General features: G+C 39.0%; 1 protein-coding gene across 1 annotated transcript; it reads right to left on the reverse strand.

Annotated features, from left to right (window-relative positions):
• Nucleotides 1-614: 614 nt before the first annotated feature.
• rbbp5 (retinoblastoma binding protein 5) lies at nt 615-27980 on the reverse strand. Its single transcript, XM_030052262.1, is given in 15 exon segments — nt 615-1128; nt 3548-3573; nt 3575-3767; nt 8124-8359; nt 10546-10615; nt 12061-12178; nt 14328-14399; nt 16656-16809; nt 17538-17657; nt 18397-18506; nt 20478-20640; nt 21583-21723; nt 23687-23859; nt 25974-25999; nt 27623-27980. Coding segments are annotated over 15 exon segments (1674 nt in total). The 5' UTR covers nt 27642-27980; the 3' UTR covers nt 615-1075.
• Between the last annotated feature and the right edge of the window lie 11 nt (nt 27981-27991).

Below are 27991 nucleotides of genomic sequence, written 5' to 3' on the forward strand. Positions count from 1 at the left end.
AAAAAAAAACAACAACAATTGACAGCAGAATCAACAGGATATTTTTTTTTCTACTGGAAAACTGACAGGTTATTAAAATACGGGTGCCTGGTGGGGTTCACCTTTGATCTCTAAAGAATAACACTTTGATTCAATGTCAGTCCTGGGATGATATAAACATGTCTTATGAGTCAGGAAAAAACTTTAAAATGAATGTGTGCACTAAGATTTATTAAATGGTCTTGCTATAATTCCGAATGCCAGATAAAGAAGACCAGTCATAGTGGAGCGCAGTAAAACATTTCTGCGGGGGTCTGTGCCAAACAAGCATGTTTTCTTACAATCCAAAAACCCAATTCGAAGGCCCAGGTATCTGTGTTATACAGTTCAGCTTTATAGAAAAAACTGCAGCTCCTGAGATTTGGATAGTGCACTTTGCCACGTTTACGTTTCAATAATATTTTGATTAATTGTTCAGCCTTTATCCATCAGCATAATCTGCACTGTTTTATAGCAAATCAATATGTTGGAATGACCAAATTCTACACAACAGTAGGATTTCAGATTATCAGGATGCTATCCTTGTATTGTCTTTCACAGGACAAATAGAAACAGAACCACACTGCTGCAAATTATTCAGAAATCAGAATGGTTTAATATGTATAAAAAAGAACAAAAAAAAAAAAAAAAAAGACTACACATATCCAACAAGTATTCAAAAGTACAATGGCAGAGACCACATTTGTATTCTATACATCACAAGCCCTAAAGAGAATAAGACAGAGAAGCGGGAAACAACAGAGGATGTGTGATCTATTCTAAGGCATGGCTGCTTTACTTCTTTTGCCTGCCTCTCTCAGTCACCGGGGAGGTGAAAAACGACACAAAATGCCATGTGGCCTGAGATGTCCTCATCAGCTGGCATGTAGCAGGTTCTGTTGGTGACTGATAGATGGTGTTTTGTTTGAAAAAGGAAGCCCAAGAGTCTGTATCAAAGAGGCTGGTCAGTCATTGTCTTTTCATGTTGCTAGGCAAAATGACTTTTTTTGTTTTTGCTCCTGTGGGTTTTCCTCCAGAACAAAAGCGGTGGGAATCTTCAGTCCATCCCTCCAATATCGTGCTGTTTGTATGATTGTGAAACCAGGCTCCCTGTAATGAACGGCAACATAGTCAGATAAAACAGCATGACGGAAGGCAAAAGAAGGTTCTGTATAGTGTTGGCAGAGCAACTAGTTTCCAAATATGTTGGTAAATTTGATCATAACAGAGAAGTGTTAGAGTGGTAGAAGATTCACAAAAACAATCAATTTATATAGTAAAGTTGAACTACAGCCTGGAGACATTGTCAGACTTTACTTTATGTCCATAGCCATGTCTGAAAAACCCTGCTAGACCATAACTACAATGTTGTTATCAAATTACATTTTTACACAAACAGGGAAAAAAGAGATTAACAAATTAGCAAAAAATCAGTACACTTAACACTTTGGTATAACTGTGATATACCTTATTGTACATACAGACTTTGTTACAGTACTTCATTTTTTTTAATCATAACTTCATTTTTGATCTGCCTATTAATTTGTACGATATATGTCCTAAAGGCAACCATAAATTCCTTGTGTGTGTAAACCCACTAAGTCATTAAAGTTGAATCTGATGCTCTGAAAAAGAAGGGGGGAAAAAAATAAAGAAATAAACAAAAATGCGTGCATGTGTGTTTGTGTGTGTATACATATATATACACATACATATGAATTTATAATATAAATAAATAAATAGATAAATACAAATATATGCAATGGGTATATGTATATGGCTATATATAAATGTATAATGGGTTATTTCTTGTAATTTAATGTAATTTTTACATACAAAATATTTTTGAAAGAAATCAAGTAAATTTTCTCCAAACTCAAAAAAATATTAAATGAGTGAGTCAATGTCTTTGAATCAAAGATTCTACACTGAAGGCCTATTATTGCTGCTCTACATAAAGCAGCAACAACTAAACAAATGAAAATGCTGATATTTGTATCAAAAATGATATTTCCATCCAAGTCTATATTCATTAATTTGACTAATAAAAATATTCTTGGCAGATTTATTTATTTATTTTTTTTATCTAGCCCTCGGTAGGACATGCAAAAAGTTTCAGACACTGCCTCAAGGATGACTTAATACAATGGCAATGTCAAAAGACAGTGGAACACAGACTACATAAACATACACATTCACTTTCTCACTCTGTCTCTCTCACACACACACACACACACACACAAACCACTAAAGACAGAAAATGAAGAGCGTACCTGGAGACAGCTAAACACACACGCCCAGGTAACATGACAAGCCCAGGGAGCGAGGCGGGAGTGGGAGCAGGAGGGTCAAAGGCCAAGCAGGAAGTAAATGGAAACTAGCCAGCTAGCCCGAAGGAAAACAAGCTGCACCATCCCAACATTATCCACACTTTTCAACATTTATCCACCAACCACTGTCAAAATTTGCCCCAAAATACACATCTCAGCAAATTAGACAGAGTGAGGCTGAGGCTAGCACAAGTCAAAGCCACAGTCTGGCATGTAATCATGCTGACAGTGAGCTGAGCATTAGAAGGAGCAGACTGAAACACAGCAGCTCCCATATTACTCCCAGCTGCAAAAGAAGCCCAGAAATCTTGCCCATACAAGTTTTATAGCTATGTTCCACCTATGCACAACTAGATTTTGTAAATCAATGTTGATTGATTTACCATTGACTACCATTCAATAGCTTAAAATTTGATCATTTCACCACAGTCTTGCTCTTGTCAGAGTAAAAAAATAAACACCATAATGATGTTGCACATTAAAACATATTTGTGAGGAACCTAATCAAAATGTCTCAATAGAATCAACTGAATTCACAGAATGTGAATGCACTTAAACTGTCACTGGATTGCATGTTGTGGTCTTTTGGCCAGGACAGAACAAAATGGGATTCGCAGTTCTTTGCCATGATGAGTGGGGCCGTGAAGTGTGTCCCACTTCAGAATACAGAAAAGGTCTGCACAGGCTGTATAGGTTTAATTCAAGTACAGACCTCTAGAGGAATCTTTCCCTCTATCCAGACTGTAGCTCTGAGGCTTGGTGGATCTCTGTCAGTGTGCTGGGGTGGGGTGTGGGGAGGGAGGGTGGATTGGACATAGGTAGAGTTGGTGAAGTGCCAAGGCCAATTTTTACTTCTGTGTTGAAATGTCGCCATAGCTACGCCGTAGTGGCCTGCACCAGTGGGAGCATTCATAGTTCTGTGTGTACACACAGTGAGCACCTTGCTGAAACATCACACAGCAGATTTGATTTATTCGGTGATACTGAAGCACAGAAAAAGCAGCCCAATGTGCAGGGCCATTCTTGCATGTCAGCGACAGCAACAGTCTCCATGGGCCACACAGGAGCCACAGACACCGACGGCGTAGCTACAGAGGCAGTTTGAAGCACAAGTAGAAATTGGCCTTCAGACAGAGCTAGCAGGGCAGCAGGTCTAGTGTGGCTACCCAATTTCGCAGCATGGGCGGTGGCATGCTTACCTGTGGCCAGGCCCCCCTCCGCTCTGCCCTTCATCCCCTCCTCCTCCTCCCTCCTGGCCCAGTGCTGCCCAGGGCTTCATGGGGTAGGAGGGCCGCTCGCCCCGGAAGGGCTTGGGCTTGAAGGGGAAGTCTTTTTCTTTACCTTTGGAGCCTTTTGGCCGGCCTGCCGTCTTCTTCTTGGATTTGCCATCACCCTTCACACCCAACAGGGGATGCACCTCTGAGGAGAGAAGGACAAATGGGCAGAGGGCCAAAGACAGGGAAACGGGGTAAAAATATGTAGCTTAATATTAGGACACACTAAGCGTGCAGTCAGTTTTTCTGTCTTTATTAAAAGGGTTCCACAGACTCCACCAAATTCAATACCTTCTAAAACCACTTAGAATGCAATTTAAGGTTTATTTCATGACCATATTAGCCACAGTATGAGGGAGATAGTAGGCATTTCCTGGCTGCTTTTATCAGCGGCTTTGTGTTTTTCCGATTTCATGTAGGGCTGCACAATTAATCGAATTTTAATCGTGATCGTGATTTTGGCTGCCACGATTAAATGAGCCTGATCATCGGCGATATTTACATTTAAATGCTGGCTCTGCTGCATATCTCATCAAGCACTTTCTCAGCCAGTAGTCAGCCAACCACCAGGGGGCGAACGCATGGTTAAGGCTTCATTAAGCTGCCTAAATAACAAGCGAGCGCACCCTGCAGCGGCGGCCTCAAGTTACTTGGTGGACTGATGAGAGCGAGTCATGTCGGGAGAAGGTAGCACATGTAGTGAAATGTAGTGACCTGCCTTCACTCGTCTCTCAAGCCAGAAAATGTTGACAGGCTGGTGTTTCTTGCCAAAAACCTGTAGGCCTAAGTCAGAGCCTTTTCTGTATAAGCTGTAATTGTTTCCACTGAGTTGCACTTTGTGTTTGCACTCTGTAATAGCAGATTTATTCAGTTAGGGTCCTATAATTTCCGCGATCACAGAATCGCGGATGGAATCGCGGAATTAGCCAAATAAAACAGAGTCTATTTTTAACACAGAATATCGCGGAATTTGACATAATTTGAATGAAATGCTGTTTTTGTGTGGAATATGGGGAAAATTACATGGAGGGAAGCAAATTTGGGTGGCGCAACCCCTCCAGTCGTTTCACCTGCACCACCAAGAAAAAAAAAATTACAACACCTGCACCGGCACCATACGAGTCCAAAAGGCAAAGAAACTTTCCAGGCTACAGCAGTGCACTGACATAGATTGTGTAACAAAGCGAAGATTTGCCACTCCGCTCTATTTTCACTGGCTAACTGCAGCACACTGGCTTAGCTTGTCTATTCATAGAAGAGGTATCACTTCGGCTTATTTTTCAATCTATGTTATCACATGCATACTACTGCTCATTCATTGGTAGCTGAATAGTTAGGTCTGTTTGACAAGTTATTTACATTTTTAAAACAATAATTTAACATATTGTTAAATTATTGGAGTCAAGCTTACTGGTAAACATCTACTCCTTCAAGATAATTTATTATGTTCTACAACTCATAAACATACACTAACACTACATACCGAGTGTTTGAGCAACATATCTCCTCTGTGCTACAAAAGCTCCGTGGTAAAAAGTACTCTGTTGTTGTGGATGAGACCACTGATGCAAGAGACTGCAGCATCCTAAACATCGTCAATTGTAAGTTAATGTGAATAGCCTGTACGCACAGTGGTCAACACTCAGTTAACAATCTTTTAAGTTAAATGTGTGCATGCATTGACCCAACATCAACCCTCAGGTGAAATAATTACTGATGCATCCTCTTGTCATTTTTTGTTCAATCATTAATAACATATCATTTTCACCTTTTATTGCTATAACAATGTAATTGTTAAATAAATAAATAAAGTGTTGTTTATTTGTTACCTCAATTAATTTAAGGTAATATCTATGTCATTTGTGTACATTTTAGTCGTGAACATTTTAACATTAAAAACACACTCATTTTTGGTAGTAAAATAAGAGTAAAAGGTACAAACAGAATTCCAAAAAATTAAAACAGAAAAAAATGGAATTTCCAAAAATTTAAAACGGAAAAAAAAAAAAAACGAACTTTTGGGGAAAAATAAAACAGAATTTGGGAAAAAATAAAACAGATTTTATAGGGCCCTATTCAGTTAGCCCTTGGTAAATTTTAAATTCTTGGTTTAAATTCTATTTTTTTTTCATTATTAAGCATTTATTCTTATTTTAAGTTTTATTTTGCACTGAAAACTGTTCACATATTGTTTGTTTAAAAGTAGTGCAATAAAAATACAGATGCTTTCCCTAACATGATGACAAATCGTGATGAATAATCATGATTATCATTTTGGCCATAATTGTGCAGCCCTAATTTCATGTGCAACTCTGAAGCCTAATGTTCCTAATTTGCAATTTTATAAAAACAACTTCATCATTCAGTAGACTTTTAAAACTCATGAAAAATTTATTTAAGACATTTTAAGACTTCTTAGTGCTAAAATTCATTCATACTATTTAAGGACACATGGGAAACCTGATTAAGGATGTTCAAAATAGTTAAAAGCACATGAATCTTCATTTCCCATCTGTCCTCTAATGAGGTGCCCTCAATGCCAGAATGTAATTAGCACGCCTAGTGTCAGATTTAAGAAGCCACACATTCATTCAGGTATGATTTAATTTAATAAATTGATTGAATTAATTAATTATTTAAGCTGAGTATTAGCAAATTGGATCTTATCCTACTTGTCAATGGTATTGATTTAATTAATCCAAAATGCAACAAGGAAGGAAAATTTAGCCTTAAGAAAAGACATAATTGGAATTCTATATTTAAAGGTATCAATTGGTGTAAGATATGGCTTTGTTCCTATAAATTTTGTGTTTCAAATAAAATGAAAGAGGTGCATAAACATAAAAAGCACACTGTACGGTATAATATTATGTTGTACAGTGTGCTTTTTAATGTTTTTTGTTTGTTTGGTTTTTTTTATATATCACAATCACATCACAATCACTGTGAAACTGTGTGCATATGCACAAGCCTGATGCACACACTCACCATTAGTCATAAATGGAGGTTGACACAGCCCTAATAGCCTGCTTTACATGTTAATAGCTGTTGCTGCTCATTCATTTCTTTGAAATGGCAATGAAAATAATGACAAAGAAGCGCAATTTAACCAAATGTGAGATGGAAACGATGGTTGGTGAGGTTGCGCTGTTTTGTTTGCAGGCCTTAACACTGAAATCCTCAACTAGTTAAAATGTACAAAATGGCAAACAACTAGCAGTAATCATTAATTCAGTCACCATTACACAAGCAGCCTGCTCCCAGAAACTCTGTATATGCATGGTATGTAGTATAGAATGAAGCATGAATGTGTGTACATACATTCTCACCACCTTATTTTTTTGTAAATACCAATTTGTTACCAGTTTGTGTAGAAAATGGCTCATATATATTTTGTGCATACACATTTTTTAACATATCTGGTCACTGGCTGCTATGTTTTCATGTGACCTCTTGTAGATCTGAAGAATAATTTAGTACCTCTAGTATATGTGCTCTTAAGTCACCGCTTTCCTCAATTAACCATTTCACTCATTGTTACATACTACACACACATTTCAGAATGACCCCATTATGTCATTCATAGTGCTTTACCTTTATAACGTCATGTATGTGCATCATACTTATGTATTTCATTTTTTTCATTTATAATATATATTGCATTAAGCACTCAATACTAAATAAATTCATATATTTGAGAAATCCATATTCCCCACCCATACAGACAACTGAACATGGAACTGTCAGCTGAATATGTTCACATAATCCCCCAAAAATGTGTATATTTGCTTTGTGATTTTGTGATTTGTGTTCCTATTTGCCGATACAAAACTCCATTTTCCACAGAGGGATCATTTAAGTTTATCCCAATCTGATACTCTGTCTTTCCATTTTATGTAATTCATTGTTTGTTTGTTCGTTACTTTGTAAAGTCTGCTTTTAAGTAGGGCTGAAACATATGGTAAAAAAAATAAAAAAACAAAAAAAACAAAAAACATACTGCAATTAATTTTATAGATACTACAATATGATTCACCATTTTAGTAGGAATGGATTTCTACATTCTAACTTTCATTTTGACTTAAAAATCTATTAAAATGACAATGGTGTGATTTTTGCTGGGGTCTGTACCAAACAAACAATTTTTCATTTTAGAAAATACAATTTGTAGACGATGGCACCTCTGTAACACCATAACACTTCATTTACAACGATTTTTATCACACATTATATCGTTATCAAAAAATTTCATCTCCTGCGATCTGGATATTGCACTTGGACATGTTGCAGTTTTGATAATATTTCAATGAATTGCTCAGCCCTGCTTGTAAGCACTATATAAATAAAGTTTATGGTGTTAAGCCTCCTAATTGAGTAGTGAAACATCTTAAAGATTATGAAAAAAGTTGATGTGACTGACTTACTACTAGTAGATGTACCACGACCTGGATGACTGAAAACCTTCATTAACATCTTGTATCATTATTGTCATATATCTCACCGTCATTTGGCACCCCCTGCAGTTCGATGGTGGTGGTGCGGGGCTTCTTCTTGGCTGGGCCTCCGTCAGAAGAGGGCTGTCGCTGCTTCTTGTCTCCACTGGCTGAGCCGTCCTCTTGGGGGGCTGCCTGGGCTGAGGCATCCGGTGGGGGACCAAAGGGGTTCTCCTCTGGATCCTCAACCTCCGGGGCGATGGGTAGGTACAGCAGGGCTTTATAGTCCTCAAGCTCCTCATCACTACAGGGGATACACACAACTAGATTTTCCAATAGTTCAACTTTTATATCTAACAGAACTTACTTATACCCTATTTTGGCCATGCTTTCTCCTCTTCAAAGCTAGCTCCGAGACATGACTCTCATAATGTTAAATAACAATGAGGAGCTTAGACTTTATGTTTCAAATCACTTTTTAAAAATGTTTCCATAAACCTGCTCACATGGCAATTCTTAAAACGGGCCAGACTAGTCATTTTCCATGTTTAGCCTAATAGCTACAAAATACAATATATGGACAAAAGTACTGGGCCACCTATACATTACACCTACAGGAGTTGGAGTTGTGGGATCTTTTGCCCATTCATCCAGGGGAGCATTTGTGATGTCAGACACTGATGTTGGACCAGAAGGTCCGGCTCACAATCTCTGTTCTAGGTCATCCAAAAGGTGTTGGATGGGGTTGGTCAGGTCAGGGCTCTGTATAGGCCAGTCAAGTTGGAAGCACAGAATTATCCAAAAATTATAAGTGGCCAAGGCCGACCCCAGAAAAACAAGCCCATAGCATTATCCCTCCTCCACCAAATTTTACAGTCGGCACAATGCAGTCAGACAGGGAGCGTTCTCCTGGCATTCACCAAAGCCAGACTCGACCTTCAGACCGCCAGGTAGAGAAACGTGATTCATTACTCCACAGAACACATTTCCACTGCTCCAGTGGCGACGTGCTTTACACCGCTACATCTGAAGCTTGGCATTGTGCCTGGTGATGTAAGGCTTGCATGCGGCTGCTCAGCCATGGAAACCCATGCCATGAAGCTCCAGGTGCACACTTTTTGTGCTGATGTTGATGCCAGAGAAGGTTTGGAGCTCTGCAGTTATTGAGTCAGCAGAGTGTTGGCAACTTTTACGCACTATGCGCCTCAGCGCTCTGCAACTTTACATGGTCTGCCACTTGGTGGCTGCGTTGCTGTGGTTCCTAAATGCTTCCACTTCACAGTAATCCCACTTACAGTTAATGGTGGAATATCTAGGAGGGAGGAAATTTCACCAGCTGACTTGTTGCAGCGGTGGCATCCTTTGACATTATTATTACAGTACCATGCTGGAATGACCCACTCTTTCACAAATGTTTGTAAAGGCAGACTGCATGGCTAGCAGAAACACCTGACTTCAGTGATTGAGAGGTGTGGCCCAACACTTTTGTCTGTATAGTGTATATACCTGACATTTCTGCTAATCTTTTCGTGAAGCAAGCAGTCATTTTAGAACTCCATATAATTTTCCTGACTTTTATCCACACATGAAAATGAACTCACAGACTTCAAACTTTGTTCACACCAGAATTCCATCACCGTAATAAAAACATCATCCCATGCTTCCCTAAAAGCAGCAGTTTTGTTGTGTTTTGGTTATCTAAATCGCTTGAAATTGGGTGGAGTGAAGCTCTCTCTGCCTGGGAAAACAGTCCCCGGGGAAAAGTTTGATTTCCACAGCCAATTATCAGTTGTGGTTGATGAATGGTGATAACTTTGTCACCTGTAGTAGCAAAACATTATAAGCTGGTTTAAACCAGAATTTCACATTTGGAAAACAAGGGATTCTGCTTCTACACTGTGAAATCTTTAGTACACCCACATCATGTGCAAACCGGTATGAGACAAGATAAAATGTGTGTAAGTGTAGCAAACTGGCCACACATTGAAAATCACAGGTAGAATTAATAAACATAGATTTTAAAATCCCTAAAAAGGTAACTGAATTTATAAACCAGTTTCATAATACAGTTGTTTTTTTTTGTTTTTTTTTAAGTAAATGTGTTCCTGGATTCATAAATCCATTTGCCAATCACTGTTTTAGAACAGAAATTAAAATTAGTCCCTTTTCCATTTCATTTCTGCTTTACGTTTTACTTTACCACTTTCATAAAGTTTTTAATTCCCTTTCATACTGTTTCTTGTGTTTATTCAAATTTTTTGGTTTTGGGCTGGGGTGAAACTGCAACTGTTTGCTATCACCTGGCAAACAGCAAACTAAGCAAACTATTGCTATGCAAGTATGCTTTGTTATAAATGAACTGTTTCAGTGTGTTTCAAGGATGAGACGAGGACAACATGGAATAAACCCGAAAAAAAAAAAAAATAGCAAGAGGAAGGACTGGGATACTGTGTGTTCATTAATGTGTTTAGCAATAACCTCATCCCTCACCTGCTACAAAAAGCAACTATAGGATCAACAGTGGTGACATCCACCTCTTCATCCTCTGCAGCATCTGCACCTGTAACACACACAGGCACACAGAAACACACATTTTAGAAATACACAGGGATACATCCCAGCTTGATAGAGGTATAGGTGGTAGACCAATGGTTGACCAAATGTAATGAGACTAGACATCATCACAAAGTATCAGATACTGCCAGCTTCAGTCCAAAAAGTATCAGCCCGGGCATTCAAAAATCCACATCAACTGTGTGTGAAATGGTGTCTACAGGTGTCAAGAGTGTTCAATTTAATGCTACTGAATCAATCAATCAATCAATCAATCTTTATTTGTAGAGCACTTTTCATACATGAAATGTAGCACAAAGTGCTTTACATGTTAAAAACACCCACCGCCCCCCTCCCCACCCCAACCTCTAAACCCCCACCCCACGATTCTCTCTTATATACACACATAGATACACACACGCACACACACACTCGCACACACACAGACACACACACACACATAATGTTTGTTTGGCTGAGTACAGAGGAACCAGGTCAGGAAGCGCTGCCATCTGCGCTGGGGGCTGCCCACGGCCCAGGCCAGGACGCCACAGCTCAGGGGCCCACCAAGCCACAGGTAGGCAGAGGACCCATGGCGCTGCAGCGGGGCACCGCCACAGAGCCACAGAGCCCCAACCACCCCAGCCGGTGTGCCCCACAAGAAGAGACATCCCAGCCCCAGCCGAGAACAGCCCCCAGCGCAGAGGGCCCCCACTGAGGAAACCCTGGATATATGGGATAAAAGTATGAAAACATATAAAAAAGTATATAGAGAAATAAAAACATATAAAGTAAAAATATATAAGAACATCAATAAAAGCTAAAAAAAGCATGTATAAACATTTAAGAACATTTAGGTAAGAGCCAAAACAAAACGTATAGGGTATAAAATAAACATTAAATAAAAGTCAGGTTAAAAGAAAGAGCATATTAAGAGCATGGGTTAAAAGCCAAATTAAAGAGGTGGGTCTTGAGCCTATTTTTAAAAATATCCACGTTCTCTGCGGCCCTCAGGTCCTCTGGCAGGCTGTTCCACAATCGGGGGCCATAAAACTGGAAAGATGCCTCACCGTGTGTTCGTGTTTTAACTCTGGGAATACATAACAGGCCGGTGTCGGAGGACCTGAGGGTCCGCGAGGGTTCATAACGTAAAAGCAATTCAGAAAGATAAGAAGGCCCAAGACCCCTAAGACATTTAAAAACTATTAAGAGAACCTTAAAATCGATGAAGGCCTTTTAAAGATAATTTGTTTTGAAGTATTAGATTTTTGGGGAAGTTATCTTTGTGTTATTCAAATGAGTACTGCCATATATGAAATTGTTGTTCAAATTAAGAACTTACATATTTAAATTTAAGACTATTCAAGACCTGTCAATAATTTTTAAGGCCTTGCAGACATCTTCTGGTGCGCGCATGTGTGTGTGTGTGTGTGTGTGTGTGTGTGTGTGTACCTGTCTGTTCAGGTTCACTCTTGTCTTCATCTTCGATGTCAAACTCAGACTCTCGCTCTTCATACTCCACATTCTCATCCAGCTCTTTAAAATCTGGAGCAAATGCACTCCAGTTTTCCTACAAACAACAACACATTCACACCACAGCAGTATTGAGATGTCACTGAGATGTCAGTTTTTGGAAGTGTTTTAGGTCTAGATGACATTTCAGCCATTTTGTTTCACCCCCGTTTTAAGAATTGCCATATTCTCCCCACATGAACTGTTTACCTTCGTAAAACAACTGGGACTACAATGGAAACAGAAATGGAGATCAGAATGCTCCCAATGCCAAAATTTTGTACCTCCTCTATATACAGAAGGTGTGTATGTGTGTGTGTGAGAGACAGAGAGAGAGAGTGAGAGAGACAGACAGACAAACAGACAGACAGAGACAGAGAGACAGAGAGAGAGCGTGAGAGAGACAGACAGACAGACAGACAGACAGACAGACAGAGACAGAGAGAGAGACGACAGAGAGACAGAGAGAGAGAGAGAGAGAGAGAGAGAGAGAGAGAGAGAAATACAGAGGGTTGAAAAGCAAGAAGAGGGAGGAAGGGAAAGAAAGAAAGAATATCCTCTTTTGGCGAGCAGGGTGGCTTAAACATGTAAAAAAAAAAAATTAACCATTGCACTATCTCCTTTTGAGAAGATGCAATAAGTAATATTTTTCTGACAATATTAGATCATGAATAATTAAACTGTGCTACAGTGATACTCCATATTCCACAGATGTCCTGACACTTCTCATACACACTATAAAAGTTGATTCCTCAGTCAAACTGCAAATGACACTATTATGTCCCAGTCCCTTCCCCTTTCTATTTGGCAACATAGCAGCGGTGTTTGACAAAAGCACTGCATGTGAAAAGACAAGTAAGTGCTAGAAAGAGCTAACCAACGCACTGACATGCTACCTGGCCAAGGATAAGGATTCTCATAAAAACTGTAGAAAATTTGAGTTTCAAAACACTGCTAAGAATAGCTGATCCATGTTGCCTCAAATATTTTTGAACACATCCATGGCTGTACTTGGAATGCACTAACAAGGCTGAACAGAAAATTCACAGCATTTAGTTTTTAAAAGAGAACATGACCAGACAGTGGGTCTAACAGCTGGGCTGTACATCACGCACAAACTTCATCGGTGATTGACTTTAAATGAAATGTAAATGTAAATGTTCTTTATTTATACAGCCCTTTACAACAAACCTTTCTGTGAACCAAATTGCTTTACAATAAAAGGAATAAATAAAAACAACGAGAGACAATAAAAACAATAAAAACAAAAATAAAATACAATACAATAAATAAAATAAAATAAAATAAACTTAAAATGTCATCATGCTACTGGGTTCTAAAAGCCATCCTAAATAGATAGGTTTTTAGTCTAGATTTGAAGAGGCCCAGGTCAGAAACCAGACGCATTTCGGCGGGGAGCTTATTCCAGAGCCTGGGAGCAGCAACAGAAAAGGCTCGGTCGCCCCAGTGTTTGTATTTTGACCTTGGCACTTCCAGCAAGAGTTGGTTAGACGACCTCAAAGCTCTACCAGGCTCACGAACAGTTAAAAGCTCAGATAAATAAGATGGTGCGAGGCCATTAAGCTTTAAAAACAAACATTAAAAGTTTAAAATCAATTCTGTGGTGGATGGGAAGCCAGTGAAGGGAGTTAAGAACAGGAGTGATGTGCTCTTGTCTGTTAGTGTTGAAGTGTAGAAATCAAATTAAACTGAATATAGTCTCTCTCATTCTCTTTCTTTAGATTTGTCTCTTTGTGGGGCTATATTTTCATAAATTGAGAAATTACTTTGGTTCGAGATCAAATTGTATATCGTTTCCCAAAGCAGGCAGTAGTATTTTAGAACTCTGATATCATTTTTCCTGCCTTTTATCCAGCCATTGATTTCCAGCCATTCCACTACGATATGAAAATGAACATTCAGGGACTTCAAACTTTCTTCACACCAGTATTTCATTACTGTATTAAAAACACCATCCACTAAAAGCAGCAGTTTTGTTGTGACTTGAATCGAGCCAAACATTCAAAATCACTAGTATGTTCCTTGACATTACCATAACATATCTGGTGGGGTTGACAGAGTTGTTGATCAATAATTTAACAGGAACCTTTTTGTATCTGTAAGTGCCTCATGAGGCATATATCTGAGATGTACATGGGAAATAAAAAAATTGTCTGTGCAACCCCTTACTGTCACTTTCTACTTACCACTTGGTTCTGAGCCCAGATGGACACCACCCCACTGGAAATGGACGCAATGATTGGACGTACAGGATGCCACTGGACAGAGGTAAAAGGATATATCATTTACATTACATGGGAAAACACAGGTTAACTGCAAAAACAAAAGAATTACCAACCAAGTTTATTAATAGCCTAACTTCAGTGTGCCATAGTATCAGTTCTGCAAGTGTGTCAACTGAAGCTGTTTGATTCCTTTCTTCCTGTGTTCCTTGAGTTTATAATAATTATAATAACAGTAATAACAGTTGTTGTTGTCGTAGTAGTTGTTGCTGTTGTGCTATCCCTAATGAAAAAAACTCCAATGTATTTAAGTCTATTTAAAAGGCACTGAAATATTGCACAATATGTTTTCATTACATTTGTAGAAAAAAAGTATGCTTATTTGAAATGCATGGAAATTATATTCATTTCATGCTTTCGTAAACTTCTCGAAAGTGCATTCTGACTACACTTTAAGTAAATTAAACTACAGTGTTATTTTAACAAATACATTACTGTGAATATATTTTAGTAAAACTGTAGTATATTAGTGCAGTATTTGTAATAGTTTATTGATCAGATGACTGCGGTCAAATGCTTTTGTAGATTTTTATTATTGTTTTTATTGAGTGTGTTAAACACTATAATCATGATAATGCAGTTAAAGCATACTTATACAAAGTTCATTTTTAATATGCTGTACAAAATTATACCCAAATGTGTTTTTTTAAAAGTACATTTAATACTAAAATATATTTAAATTTTTCCTAATTAATTATGCACTGAAAGTATACTTTACCATAGTAAGTACCCTCTTACTATGCTACACCACACTTAAGTGTACAAATCATACTATCACATATGTTGTGTCTCAAATCGCGCACTTCTGCACTTACATATAGCATTTTGAGTGCATAAGTGCGTTCACACTGAAAATACTAACAAAATGCAGTGCACTACAAATACCCGGATGTACACTCAAAACAGTCAAAAAGTTGAGTGTGGAACGATGGACACTTCTCACCCTAACGGCGCCACTGACCGGAAGTAGCTACCTAAAAAAGCTGAGTTGATTTTTCGTTTTACGACTGTTAATATGTCACTTTATTAAGTTTTAATTTTTTTAAGGCGAGAAAGTAACTACGTAGATTCCAAATATGTGGTTAGTTTGTCCAAATAACGTCTGTTTTGAAAATTGCTTCGACGTTTTCGGATAACTCTCAAGCTAGCGATTGTGCAAAGTACAGTCACTTCCGTCTGTTTACAAAAATAAAACTCTAATACCTTAGAAGCAGTGGTGATGCTTTATTTTGAAGATAGGATGTGTACACGTCTACTTCTGGATAACTTTACCACCGAAAACCAAAGCCGGCCGCGGCTCCGGTCGGCATCAGGCGGGCCAGCCGCGGCTCTGGTCGGCATCAGGCGGGCCGTACCGCGCCCACCCGGTCGGGTCTACCGGATCTGACAGGTGAGCGGCTGGTGCTGCCCAGTCGGCTCGCCTGATGCTGACTGTGGCGATCGTCTTTTCCGGTAGGTGCACAACGGGAAGTGCGCCAATTGAGACACCCTTCACTGTCAAAATTCGCGCACTGTGCCGGTAAGTGTACTGTCAGCTAAGTGTACTTACAGACAGTGCACTAACGGAAGTGCGCGATTTGAGACACACCAATAGTGTACTTAAAGTGTGCTAAAAAGGAACAACTATTGTTACATTTATTATACTTTAAAACTGTACAAAAACCTAACTGTAATTGAGTGAAGTGCACTTGTCTTTAATAAAACAGAACTATTATACTTAATATACTGCAAATGTGCTACTTAACGTATGATCGCATGTGCTATTCTTAAATTTAAAGAGCAATTCAAATACATTTAAAATCTAATTTAATTCCACTTTGAGTGTACATAAATTGTAGCTTACAAGTACATTTACATTAAGTTGGTAATGAGCAGACCTAGTTCAGTCAGGAAACTTCTTTTTTTATGTGATACTGCATTTACTGCAAATATTGCAATAATAGAAAATGCACTGAAGAGTGGCACAGTGGCTCAAGGATTAGCACTGTTGCCTCATAACCTGAAGGCTGGCCCTGTGGGAGGAAACCCATGCAGACACAGGGAAAATATGCAAACTTCACAGAAAAGAATGCAATAGCTTCAGTTTATTGGGGAAGACAGAGAATTTGTGGAGTGGTGACATTGTTTTTGGCCTTCATGTATTCATTATTCTGTGCTTTGGAATGTTTTTTTAAAAAGAAGGAATACAAGGGGGACTAAAAGAAGAGGAGGAGGAAGATGCAGTGTACTTACAGCCACATCCAGCAACAGTTCTCCTCTGGTTCCATGCAGGATCTTCACAAGGTTGCCGATGCTTTTCTCCCAGATGTAGAGGGCATGCTGCCTGGCTGAACCAGCCACTATGTACTCCCCATCCCCGGAAAAGCAACAGCGCTTCCATGGCGTCCTAGAGAGGGAAAATGGATGGAACAATAGAACAATTCACATAGAGCAAGCAGCAAGTGAGTGGGTGTAGTTCTACAAGTAATTTTTTGAATGCTGATACCAATTTTTATGGATTAATCACTGCAATTTCCATTAAAATCTCACTCCTGCTTTCCAGTTTAATAAGTCAGTCAATTAGCAACAAAAATCATAAACATACTCTTCAGCCCAAAGTCTACAGTCCATTAAGTGGAAGTGCAAAGAAATCCACCAGGAAAATGATGGCAGTCTCTTTCCTTACAATTTTGCGATCTTGCCTCACAATCATCAAGTTTAAACAGTTACTCAATATTGAATGTTATTTGGTGGTCATCATACTTCCTGCTCTCCTGCGTCAACTGCTATGGTAAACACAAGTGACGTCATGTGTTTGGAAAGAGCAAGTAACGCAAGATTACAAATAAGCTAGAAAAGTGAGTTTTCTGATTAGACATGTTGTCTACAGGTATCAGAGAGTTAAATGTAATGTTTTTAAAGCTTTTCAATAGAGGTTTTAACCGAATTTAAGACTGATTTTTGGGAAAATCGTCTTTTTGTTATTCCAATGTGCACTGTATTTAAGTGCAATGGCTAATATATATTGTGACATATATATTGTGATATATCTAACATGGTAACATGGTCATTTACTATAAGACCAAAGGGATATCGGGGTGTAACTACAGTGTGTAATATAGTATGTTGGACTACCTGTTAACCAGATCCTGGAGTTTCTGCATTGGTTCAGGCTCACCATCTCGGCCACAGGTCAGGATCTCTCTACCATCATAAACTCTGATGATCCGGTCTGCTGTGTTTATGAGGAAACAGCTACACAGACAACAGACAAAGGGAAATTAGAGGGGGCATAAGAAAGCATGGGAAGAGTCCTGCAAAATAAAGTCACTGAAACATCATTTCACTGCATTGCCAGAAATCTGTACAAATTGCAGTCTCAAGTCATATTAACTCCAACCTCAGCTCAAAAAATAAGCTACTACACAAACCTTGTATTGAAATATCATCACAGCATTTCAGTTATCTTCCTGTCACTGTTCTTGTTTGGCACCAAAGAGCCCACTGAAGTGTAAACAACAGACCTTAAACCTTTGATTTCTTTCAAAAACATTATATATTTGAGAAAAAATTACAAGAATATTACTATTAAATTAGTACAAAAAAGTTTGCAAAAATAATCAGAAAATTAACAAACAAAAAAGCAGACAATTACCATATAATAAGCCAAAGATATCTTTTTCAAAAGTAACTGAAATGTCTAAAGACAATATATTTAACATTAAATAACAAGAAAGAAAAATAAAGTCACCATGAAATTACAAAAAAGTGCCCAACAAATGAATAAAAAATAAATAAATAAAGTGAATTTTGTTCAGAGGGTTACATCAAACCTTTCAAAAAGTTACCCAAAACGATCTTTTGAAGGCAAATGCTGATATTATTGACCAGATTCCATTTTTAATACAAAGATAACTTGTGCCTTAAACACAGCGTAACTGTAGTTAAGACAGTAGTGGCTTAACCAGGTCCACAGACACACACTTCCACTCACCTGCCCTTGCGTGCAAATTCGATGGACTTGATGGCAGTGGTGTTGCTGGTGCCAGTGGTCACTCTGAAGGATGCCACCAGTTCCTGACTGTTTGTGCTCAACACCAAGATCTACAACAACAGAGAGAAATAACTACATGCCAGCAGAGGAGACAGACTTGATCACAGGCTAAGAGAACTGTTGTAGATTCCAATTAAACAACCAAGAACTTTCTGTCATTTTAACCATGCATTTCTTATTCAGTTACAATTCTCAGGACTTGGGTTTATGAAGACAAAGAAAGCAAGAGTGAGAGAAGACAAGTGCAGCTCTCTATGTTTCAGTAAATTAATTATTTCTAATAACCAGTGGCGTCATGCTCATTCAAACTGAAGGCCAATTTATATTTCTGTAGGCCTACAGAATTTAAATCATACGTTACGACGTAGCCTACATCAGCCACATACCCTAAACCGTAACCTGACCTGCACCTCGCCAGAAATGTAACTGCATGTCATGATGACCCAGACTACAAAAACTGCGATTGGTCCGCTTGGTAACAATGCACTTCCTCCTACACTTTCCTGGCCACTGCTTCTTTGTCTGCCCTGTCTTAACCGACCAGTTGAGTGAATCATGGACCAGATCGAGGAAATGTTAATTAAGGAAGTTTGCAAATATGTACATTAGTATGACTCATCTTAACAACACTACAAAAGCTGCCAGCCTCTCCTTTCTATTTAACACTTTTCCGTTCAGGTTTTCCAGTTAACGTATAAATTCTGTGTTCATCTTGATTATTTTAATGTTGTGACAGTAAATCGCACGCATCAAGTAAACCAAAAATTAACTTCCAGGACTTCCAGTCATATCATTCATAATAAAGCCCTTGGGAAGGTGCTCCCTACAAAATATTACCTTTTCAGCAGCTCTTTACAATATTGTTTTACTCCATATTTGCTATAACAATTCAAATGATTCTCTAAATAGAAAATTTATTCTGACATTAATGTAGGTTTAATTTAGGGCAAAATCGCTGTATTTCCAGTCTGGTTCTGGCTATCTGTGGCTACCTGGATGCAACTAGCTGTTAGCTAGGTACGATCACAGCAGCAGCAGCTGAAGCTAACTGGCTGGTTGAATGTTAAACTCAGTGCTCAGCAGGACAAACATTTAACACAATGCTCTGATGTTTTTTCACAAATATACAAAACCCAAAATAACAGTACTGATTTAGTAACAGTTACCAATGTCTGATGTACACAAAGAGACTTCTTCTACTGTCCTCTACAGTCAACACAGTGACATAGAAACCCCACCGCCAACTAGCGTGTTGGTGGAATTGCAAAGTGATGCAGACAGATTAGCAACAAGTGTGAATGCTCACAGCAATGTAGGTAACTTGCATAGACTCTGTGTAGATTGTATGCATGAGATACATGTTTGACAATCTACAATGTATTTCCAAAAGTCTGTATCTGCCCTTCATAGTTTCTCACTAAAAAGGTCGTTCGCTAAAAAAAAGAATGTCCTATCTGTGATGCAACAGAAATATTTTAAGCATATTTTAATGATTATCAGGATAATATTGTGAATCGCAGTTATTTTGGCCAAGATAATCATGTCTTGAAATTCTCTGTACTCTGTTCCTGTACCTAGCAGAATGTAAGTAAAAAATTGGAGAAAAATTACTGATACATAAGTAAAAAATGGCACAAAAAGAAAGAGATTCAGCACAAATTTAGTTACTGACATTTAGCAATAAATAAATACATAAAATTGTATCATTATTATCATTAATAATATGAAGAAGAACAAGAAGAATGACTGACAAGGAACTTACATTTTGAATTATTCAAAATATAAGTATTAGATTTCACAAGCATTTAAACTACACTAAGGAACCCCTGGGGGTCCCTGCAAACTTCTGCCGCTGTCTGTGGTGCTGAAATCTTGGCTTGACTTGTTGCACATACTCAAAAGCCATAAATCACAACAAACTCAGCTGGTGCTTTTGTCAGGCTGGTGACGCTGACTTTGAGCCACTGCCAACAACAACAGGGACAACCCTGACACACACACACAAAACAGATTTGTCTGACCTTTCCCTTGGCATTTCCCGTGTAGATGTACTCGCCCCTCCTGTCAAAAGCTGCCACCACATTTAGGTCTGAATCGTCATCCACAGGCAGGACAACATGTTTGGAGTCTGAAAGAGTCAACAGGACTGGAGCAGACTTCATGGGACACACCAGCACCTTGTCCCTAAAACACAATGCAAGCAATATCAAGAGTTTATGTTCTCAAAACAAACAAACAAACAAACAAATAATAAAACACAGGTACAGCAATACCAGATTTTCAGAATGAATTCAAGAAGTGAGTTATTATGTACAGTTAGGTCTATAAGTATTTGAGCAGTGACACAATATTCATAATTTTGCCTTTGTACACCACCACAGTGGAGTTGAAATGGAGTAATCAAAACATGATGGAGGTGAAGACTTTCAGTTTTAAGGGGTAGAACAAAATTATGGCATTAACAGCTTAGGAATTACAGCCACTTTTATACATACACATACAACATTTTATCAACATCATGAAAGCCAGTGTCTAGACTGTATTTCTCAAGTTGGCTACAGTTTCAGGTTCCTGGGCAGGCATGCCTTGGAAACCATGCCTATAATAAAGGCTATGATGATAGCAGTAGCAGTATGATAGTAGTAGCCTACTTCTTATATAAAAGACAACAAACAACAAACACTGGGTCAGATGCAAAAGTGATGTACAAACAAATTTCATATTACTTTTATTCGTATCCACTGATCTGTTTTTATTTTGTTACCACTGATTTCTGGAATTCTCTCTTACAAGGATAAGAATTTTTTTGTTTAGAGACAGAAAATTGAGGCTGGAAATTGAATCTGCATCAAACACTCATCGATGGGAAATCTTTTTCCCCTCCTCCAAGCCAGGAAGAACTTAAATTTATCAAAACCATTTCGCCCTGACTGTTAAATATTACTGGAAACACTGAAGAAATTTCCTTCAATTTTGATAAGACTTGGAGAACAATCAGTCATGATAAAATCTGCCAATTTTTTTGGCATTAATAATGGATGAATGTCTCCAAAATGTCTCTCTGTCTAGGGGCATAATCCTAGAAAACATCAGATATGGATGAAGAGAGAGTGTTGGATTACTTACATGTCTCTGGGGTGGTACTGGAGCTTCAAGATTGGTGAAGGGAAACGGAACCTCTGGTCACAGTCTCCAGTCAGGACATCCCACTGGGAAACTATGTTGTCTGTTGATGCACTTACAAGTTTGTGGCCGTCACGGCTCCAGCTGCACACAAAAACAAACTTTATCAGTACCATGCCACAGCCAACTGCATGTGCTTGCGTGTGCAGAGTATATGTGCACTAATAAACATTTATTTACATAGCATCTTAAATGCAAAAGAATGTAACAAAGCTTTTCCCAGAGACAAAAAACAAGGATAAGAGGGACAAGAAACAAGACAAAACAGAGGCACAAGGGGAATGAAAACACAGTTAAAGCAAAACATACATCTCTTTGAATGAAAAGCAAATGTCAGGCTTCATCTTAAATGTCACAACCAAATAGATAAACATTTAGGTTTGCATGTTTAAAACCCACTACTAGGGTTGTGCCATATCATTTTGAATCAGAATCAAATTTATTGTCATTATACATGTAGTACAACGAAATTAGAGGCAATGCCTTAAAGTGCACATACATACACACATTAAGCCCACATTCAGTCCATCAGTCATAATATTGCACATAAACACACATTAAAATCCACATTCAGGCCATCGTTCATGATATTGCACAGTGTTAGGAGTATAAATAAATAATAAAATAAATAGTGTATGATAAGTGCAATTGCAGCAGAAAAAGGTTAGTGCATGTATGTGTTGAACAGGGTTATGGCTTTAGGGAAGAAGCTGTTTTTGAGTCTTTTGTCCTTGATTTTATGCATGTGTCTCGCCTCCCTAAGGGCAGGAGGTCAAACAGGTGATGACTGGGATGTGTAGTGTCCATGGCAATATTTTGCGCGGGCGGCCGATGATCTTCTGGGCTGACTTACAACACAACCCTCTGCAGCTTCTTCCTGTCTGCCTCAGAGCAGTTGCTGTACCACACTGAGATGCAGTATGTGAGCAGGCTCTCAATGCAGCATCTGTAGAAGGTCTCCAGCAGGCTGCCATCCAGGTTGTTCCTCCTGAGCACCTTCAGGAAGTGTAGTCGTTTCTGAGCCTTCCTGACAATAGCTGAGGTGTTTGCGGACCAGGAGAGATCAGCAGAGATCAGGGTGCTCAGGTATTTGAAGGTGTGGGTCCTTTCCACACAGTCGCCATGGATGTAAAGGGGGGCGAGTGCAGTTCTGTTCTTCCTGAAGTCTATTATGATTTCTTTTGTTTTTGTAGTGTTAAGCATTAGGTTGTTGGCTGAGCACCAAGCTGTCAGATTCAGGACCTCGTTCCTGTAGCTGGACTCATCGCCATTCGAAATCAGCCCAACCACAGTGTTATTATCGGCAAATTTAACTATGATGTTACTAGGGTGGGCGAGGGAACAGTCATGGGTGTATAGGGAATAGAGAAGGGGACTCAGCACGCAGCCCTGGGGAGAGCCAATGCTGAGTGTGCAGGAGGAAGAGAGGTGGGGGCCCAGTTTCACCGTCTGGGGGCGGTCAGTCAGGAAGTCCTTAATCCAGGAACAGGTGAGTGAAGGGAGGCCCAAGTGAGTCAGCTTGGTGATCAGAATGTCTGGGATGATGGTACTGAAGGCTGAGCTATAGTCCACGAAGAGCATTCTCACATAGCTCCCCTGCTGCTCCAGATGGCTTACTGCAGCGTGAAGAGCTATGGTTATGGCGTCTTCAGTAGGTTTGTTGTTTAGGAAAGCACTGGTGTCGTTGTTTATATAATAAAAATTTCCCACACTGTGAGCAGTGTTCAATTTGTTGACTAAATCTATGCCTAAATCATTCATCAACAACACTTTTTTATTGGTTTTCCTAAAAGCAGCAGCACTGTTGTGTTTTGATGAACTGAAACTGGGCGGAGTGATAAATGATCTCTCTGTTGATAAATAGTTAGGTAGGTTTGTTCACATGGAAATTGTAGTAAACTGGCCAAACATTGGCCAAGCATTCAAAGTCACTGGTATGATCCGATAAACACACATGTAGGTTGTTCTGCTAAGAATAATTAACTGAGTAATTGGTTGCAAAAGTGTGCACACACACACACACACACAGATAAAAAAATAATCTCACCATAAAGAGCAAACAGGGTGGATGTGTGCGCTGATAATTTTAGCGATACCACGTGTGAGGAAGTCCCAGATGACGATGCGGCCATCATTGCAGCCAACAGCAAGCAGGGTACCCCAGCGATTAAAGGTGCAGGTAAGGGCCATGCTGATACAGTCCAAAGTGCCATCTGCCTCCTGCCAAATTACACATATCAAGTCTCAGTCACAGCCAGAGACTTTCCATGATCAATTAAGAACACTACTTTTCGGTCTCTCTCCGACCTTCCCCATATCAACCTAGTATAAATTGTTATAAAGATGAGAATTAGTATTATAAAGCATTCATTATTATAATCCTGTCTATTGTGTGTGTGTGTGTGTGTGTGTGTGTGTGTGTGTGTGTGTGTGTGTGTGTGTGTGTGTGTGTGTGTGTATACACATACAGTACAGGCCAAAAGTTTGGACACACCTTCTCATTCAATGCGTTTTCTTTATTTTCATGACTATTTACATTGTAGATTCTCACTGAAGGAATCAAAACTATGAATGAACACATGTGGAGTTATGTACTTAACAAAAAAAGGTGAAATAACTGAAAACATGTTTTATATTCTAGTTTCTTCAAAATAGCCACCCTTTGCTCTGACTGCTTTGGTAGGTAGGTAGATACTTTATTCATCCCGCAGGAAATTCACTCTTGGCATTCTCTCGATGAGCTTCAAGAGGTAGTCACCTGAAATGGTTTATCCAACAGTCTTGAAGGAGTTCCCAGAGGTGTTTAGCACTTGTTGGCCCCTTTGCCTTCACTCTGCGGTCCAGCTCACCCCAAACCATCTCGATTGGGTTCAGGTCCGGTGACTGTGGAGGCCAGGTCATGTGCCGCAGCACTCCATCACTCTCCTTCTTGGTCAAATAGCCCTTACACAGACTGGAGGTGTGTTTGGGCTCATTGTCCTGTTGAAAAATAAATGATGGTCCAACTAAACGCAAACCGGATGGGATGGCATGTCGCTGCAGGATGCTGTGGTAGCCATGCTGGTTCAGTGTGCCTTCAATTTTGAATAAATCCCCAACAGTGTCACCAGCAAAACACCCCCACACCATCACACCTCCTCCTCCATGCTTCACAGTGGGAACCAGGCATGTGGAATCCATCCGTTCACCTTTTCTGCGTCTCACAAAGACACGGCGGTTGGAACCAAAGATCTCAAATTTGGACTCATCAGACCAAAGCACAGATTTCCACTGGTCTAATGTCCATTCCTTGTGTTTCTTGGCCCAAACAAATCTCTTCTGCTTGTTGCCTCTCCTTAGCAGTGGTTTCCAAGCAGCTATTTGACCATGAAGGCCTGATTGGCGCAGTCTCCTCTTAACAGTTGTTCTAGAGATGGGTCTGCTGCTAGAACTCTGTGTGGCATTTATCTGCTCTCTGATCTGAGCTGATCTGTTAACTTGCGATTTCTGAGGCCGGTGACTCGGATGAACTTGTCCTCAGAAGCAGAGGTGACTCTTGGTCTTCCTTTCCTGGGTCGGTCCTCATGTGTGCCAGTTTCGTTGTAGCGCTTGATGGTTTTTGCGACTCCACTTGGGGACACATTTAAAGTTTTTGCAATTTTCCGGACTGACTGACCTTCATTTCTTAAAGTAATGATGGCCACTCGTTTTTCTTTAGTTAGCTGATTGGTTCTTGCCATAATATGAATTTTAACAGTTGTCCAATAGGGCTGTCGGCTGTGTAGTAACCTGACTTCTGCACAACACAACTGATGGTCCCAACCCCATTGATAAAGCAAGAAATTCCACTAATTAACCCTGATAAGGCACACCTGTGAAGTGAAAACCATTTCAGGTGACTACCTCTTGAAGCTCATGGAGAGAATGCCAAGAGTGTGCAAAGCAGTAATCAGAGCAAAGGGTGGCTATTTGAAGAAACTAGAATATAAAACATGTTTTCAGTTATTTCACCTTTTTTTGTTAAGTACATAACTCCACGTGTTCATTCATAGTTTTGATTCCTTCAGTGAGAATCTACAATGTAAACAGTCATGAAAATAAAGAAAACGCATTGAATGAGAAGGTGTGTCCAAACTTTTGGCCTGTACTGTATATACACACACACAGATATACACACACACACACACACACACACACACACACACACAAATATGTATATATATATATATATATATATATATATATATATAATCTATTATATCTGTCTATTATTGTATTATGTTATCATCATTATTAATATTAATATTATTATCATTATCATTATCATCAGTGGACAATAAGAATTGATGGTTTACCTCTGGATAGTTCTGCCCGAACGACTCTAGAAAAAAAAAAAAAAAAAAAAAAAAAAATTAAGAAATGTGGTTAGAAAATGTCTGGGCCATGTGCTCAACAACAAACAAAAACTTACAATTAAAGATATTGACGTATTTTGTTTAAAATTAGTATCTGCATTCTGTATTTCCGAATATGACCCTGATTTTGGTTGCTTACAGCCTTATATGTCCCATTCAATGGCAATTGTTTAAAAAAACAGTATTCCAATGTCTGACTTCAAAATCTATGAATTTAATTGCTTATCATCAAAAATACATAACTGAAGACAGTTCCTGCGCACTCACAGATTTACATAGAGACCAATGTTAACTATCCAGCTCAGAGGCCAGCTTGTTTGATGAAAATTAGCTTGTAACTCACTGCCTACCTTACAACTATAGGGAGTAGACGTCGACTGAATTTTAATGTTTCTCTTATGAGTTCTTGATCTTCAAAGTTCAAATCTGAATGTATTTCCAACTTTACTGAAATGCGCCAGGACTCGCTCTTAATACTGGGTAACTGGGACAATAAAATACAGATATTGGAAAAAATTGCAATATCCAGCACCTGTGTGAAAGGATCATTAGAGAACATGAACCGAGCCCTTTAACTAATCGTTGGTAAGGATGGGAATTACTGGGTAACTCATAATAAAATTCCATCAGAATATTTTACAAGCAGAAAGGATGGTATCAAGATAAGGCAATTCTACGACATGGAATATACTGTAAAATAATGAGCTATAATACATTACAGTATCTGTAACTGAAGAGGAAAAATACCCTGGAAAAGCAAAGTAATTTTTCAATAAGCAGGAATCACTCATGTTTTTCAGTGTTTATGTATGCATAGCGACTTTAAAATACCTAAAGTCAGGAACAAATACGACTCACAGGAACTCAAATGTGCTATCAGAACCGACTCGTGTAAAAGCTGGCGTGTTACGTAAATGACAGCTGCTTGGTGATTGTATGTATGCCGATGTTACAAGTGTAATCTAAGGATTTCGAAAAGTGTTTTAAAGCAAGTTCCAACCACTGCATATTTTTGCCGAGATGAAACGGAATATTTAACTGTGAAGTCAAGTCTTCAATGATAGTCGAGTCGGTCGCTCCATAGGAGAATAAGTCCTCCAGCTCGTCCAGGGACTACCAACACATCTGCTCGTACAGCCGGTGTTGTGTCACAAGTGCCTAAGGATGCCTCAGTTTCCCAAGTACTTCCTATTAATTTAGCATGGAACCATCAGACAGCCACAATACTTGTTCTGGAAACCCTTACAGTCTTAAAGTGTGTAGCACTAACATGATTTTCTGACTTTTGAACTTCTGAACACAATTTGCGGAAAGACTGGTTTGCTTTCTGTTGCCTACTACTGCCTCCCCTATTGATAGTGTATCGCACTGTAGCATAAAACACTAGTTGCGGTAACACAATCATGCATACTGACTTGAATGTGAAATACCAATATCATTTGCTGAATAAGAATGACTGTGTGTTTGGGTTTACGTTAGCTCATATACCTAGCTATCGGTTGCCATTTCCACGCTATCTAACATATTATTCGGCATTTCCGAATATTCCCGAATATAGAGAACGCAATGAAAAGGGAACTGTTTCTTACCGAGCAATTCTAGATTCATTGCTGGGCGACTTAGGGTCCCGAGTCTCTGTAAAATAAAATTTCACCGATATATTCCTGCACTACTGTTTTCGCTCTGGTGCTAACAACGGGGCGACTGGCGCCGAGCTGCTAGCAAGGACCCCAAACAAAGTGACGGGGAATATGCCTTAACAAAATGCGAAATTTTACGGCTGTTATACGTTGTTATGTGACTCGTCTATGCTCGTCATAAGTTTTAATACAGTTTATGAAACCGCATTTTTTATTTCATTAACATTCTATGGAAATTCAACCAACAATTGCGAAAAGTCGGTTGCCGAAAATCCAATACTTAATACAGCAACTGTAACATACTGAGCCTTCATGGCG

Source organism: Myripristis murdjan, chromosome 5 (genome assembly GCF_902150065.1).
Source record: "Myripristis murdjan chromosome 5, fMyrMur1.1, whole genome shotgun sequence".
Classification (NCBI taxonomy): Eukaryota; Metazoa; Chordata; class Actinopteri; order Holocentriformes; family Holocentridae; genus Myripristis; species Myripristis murdjan.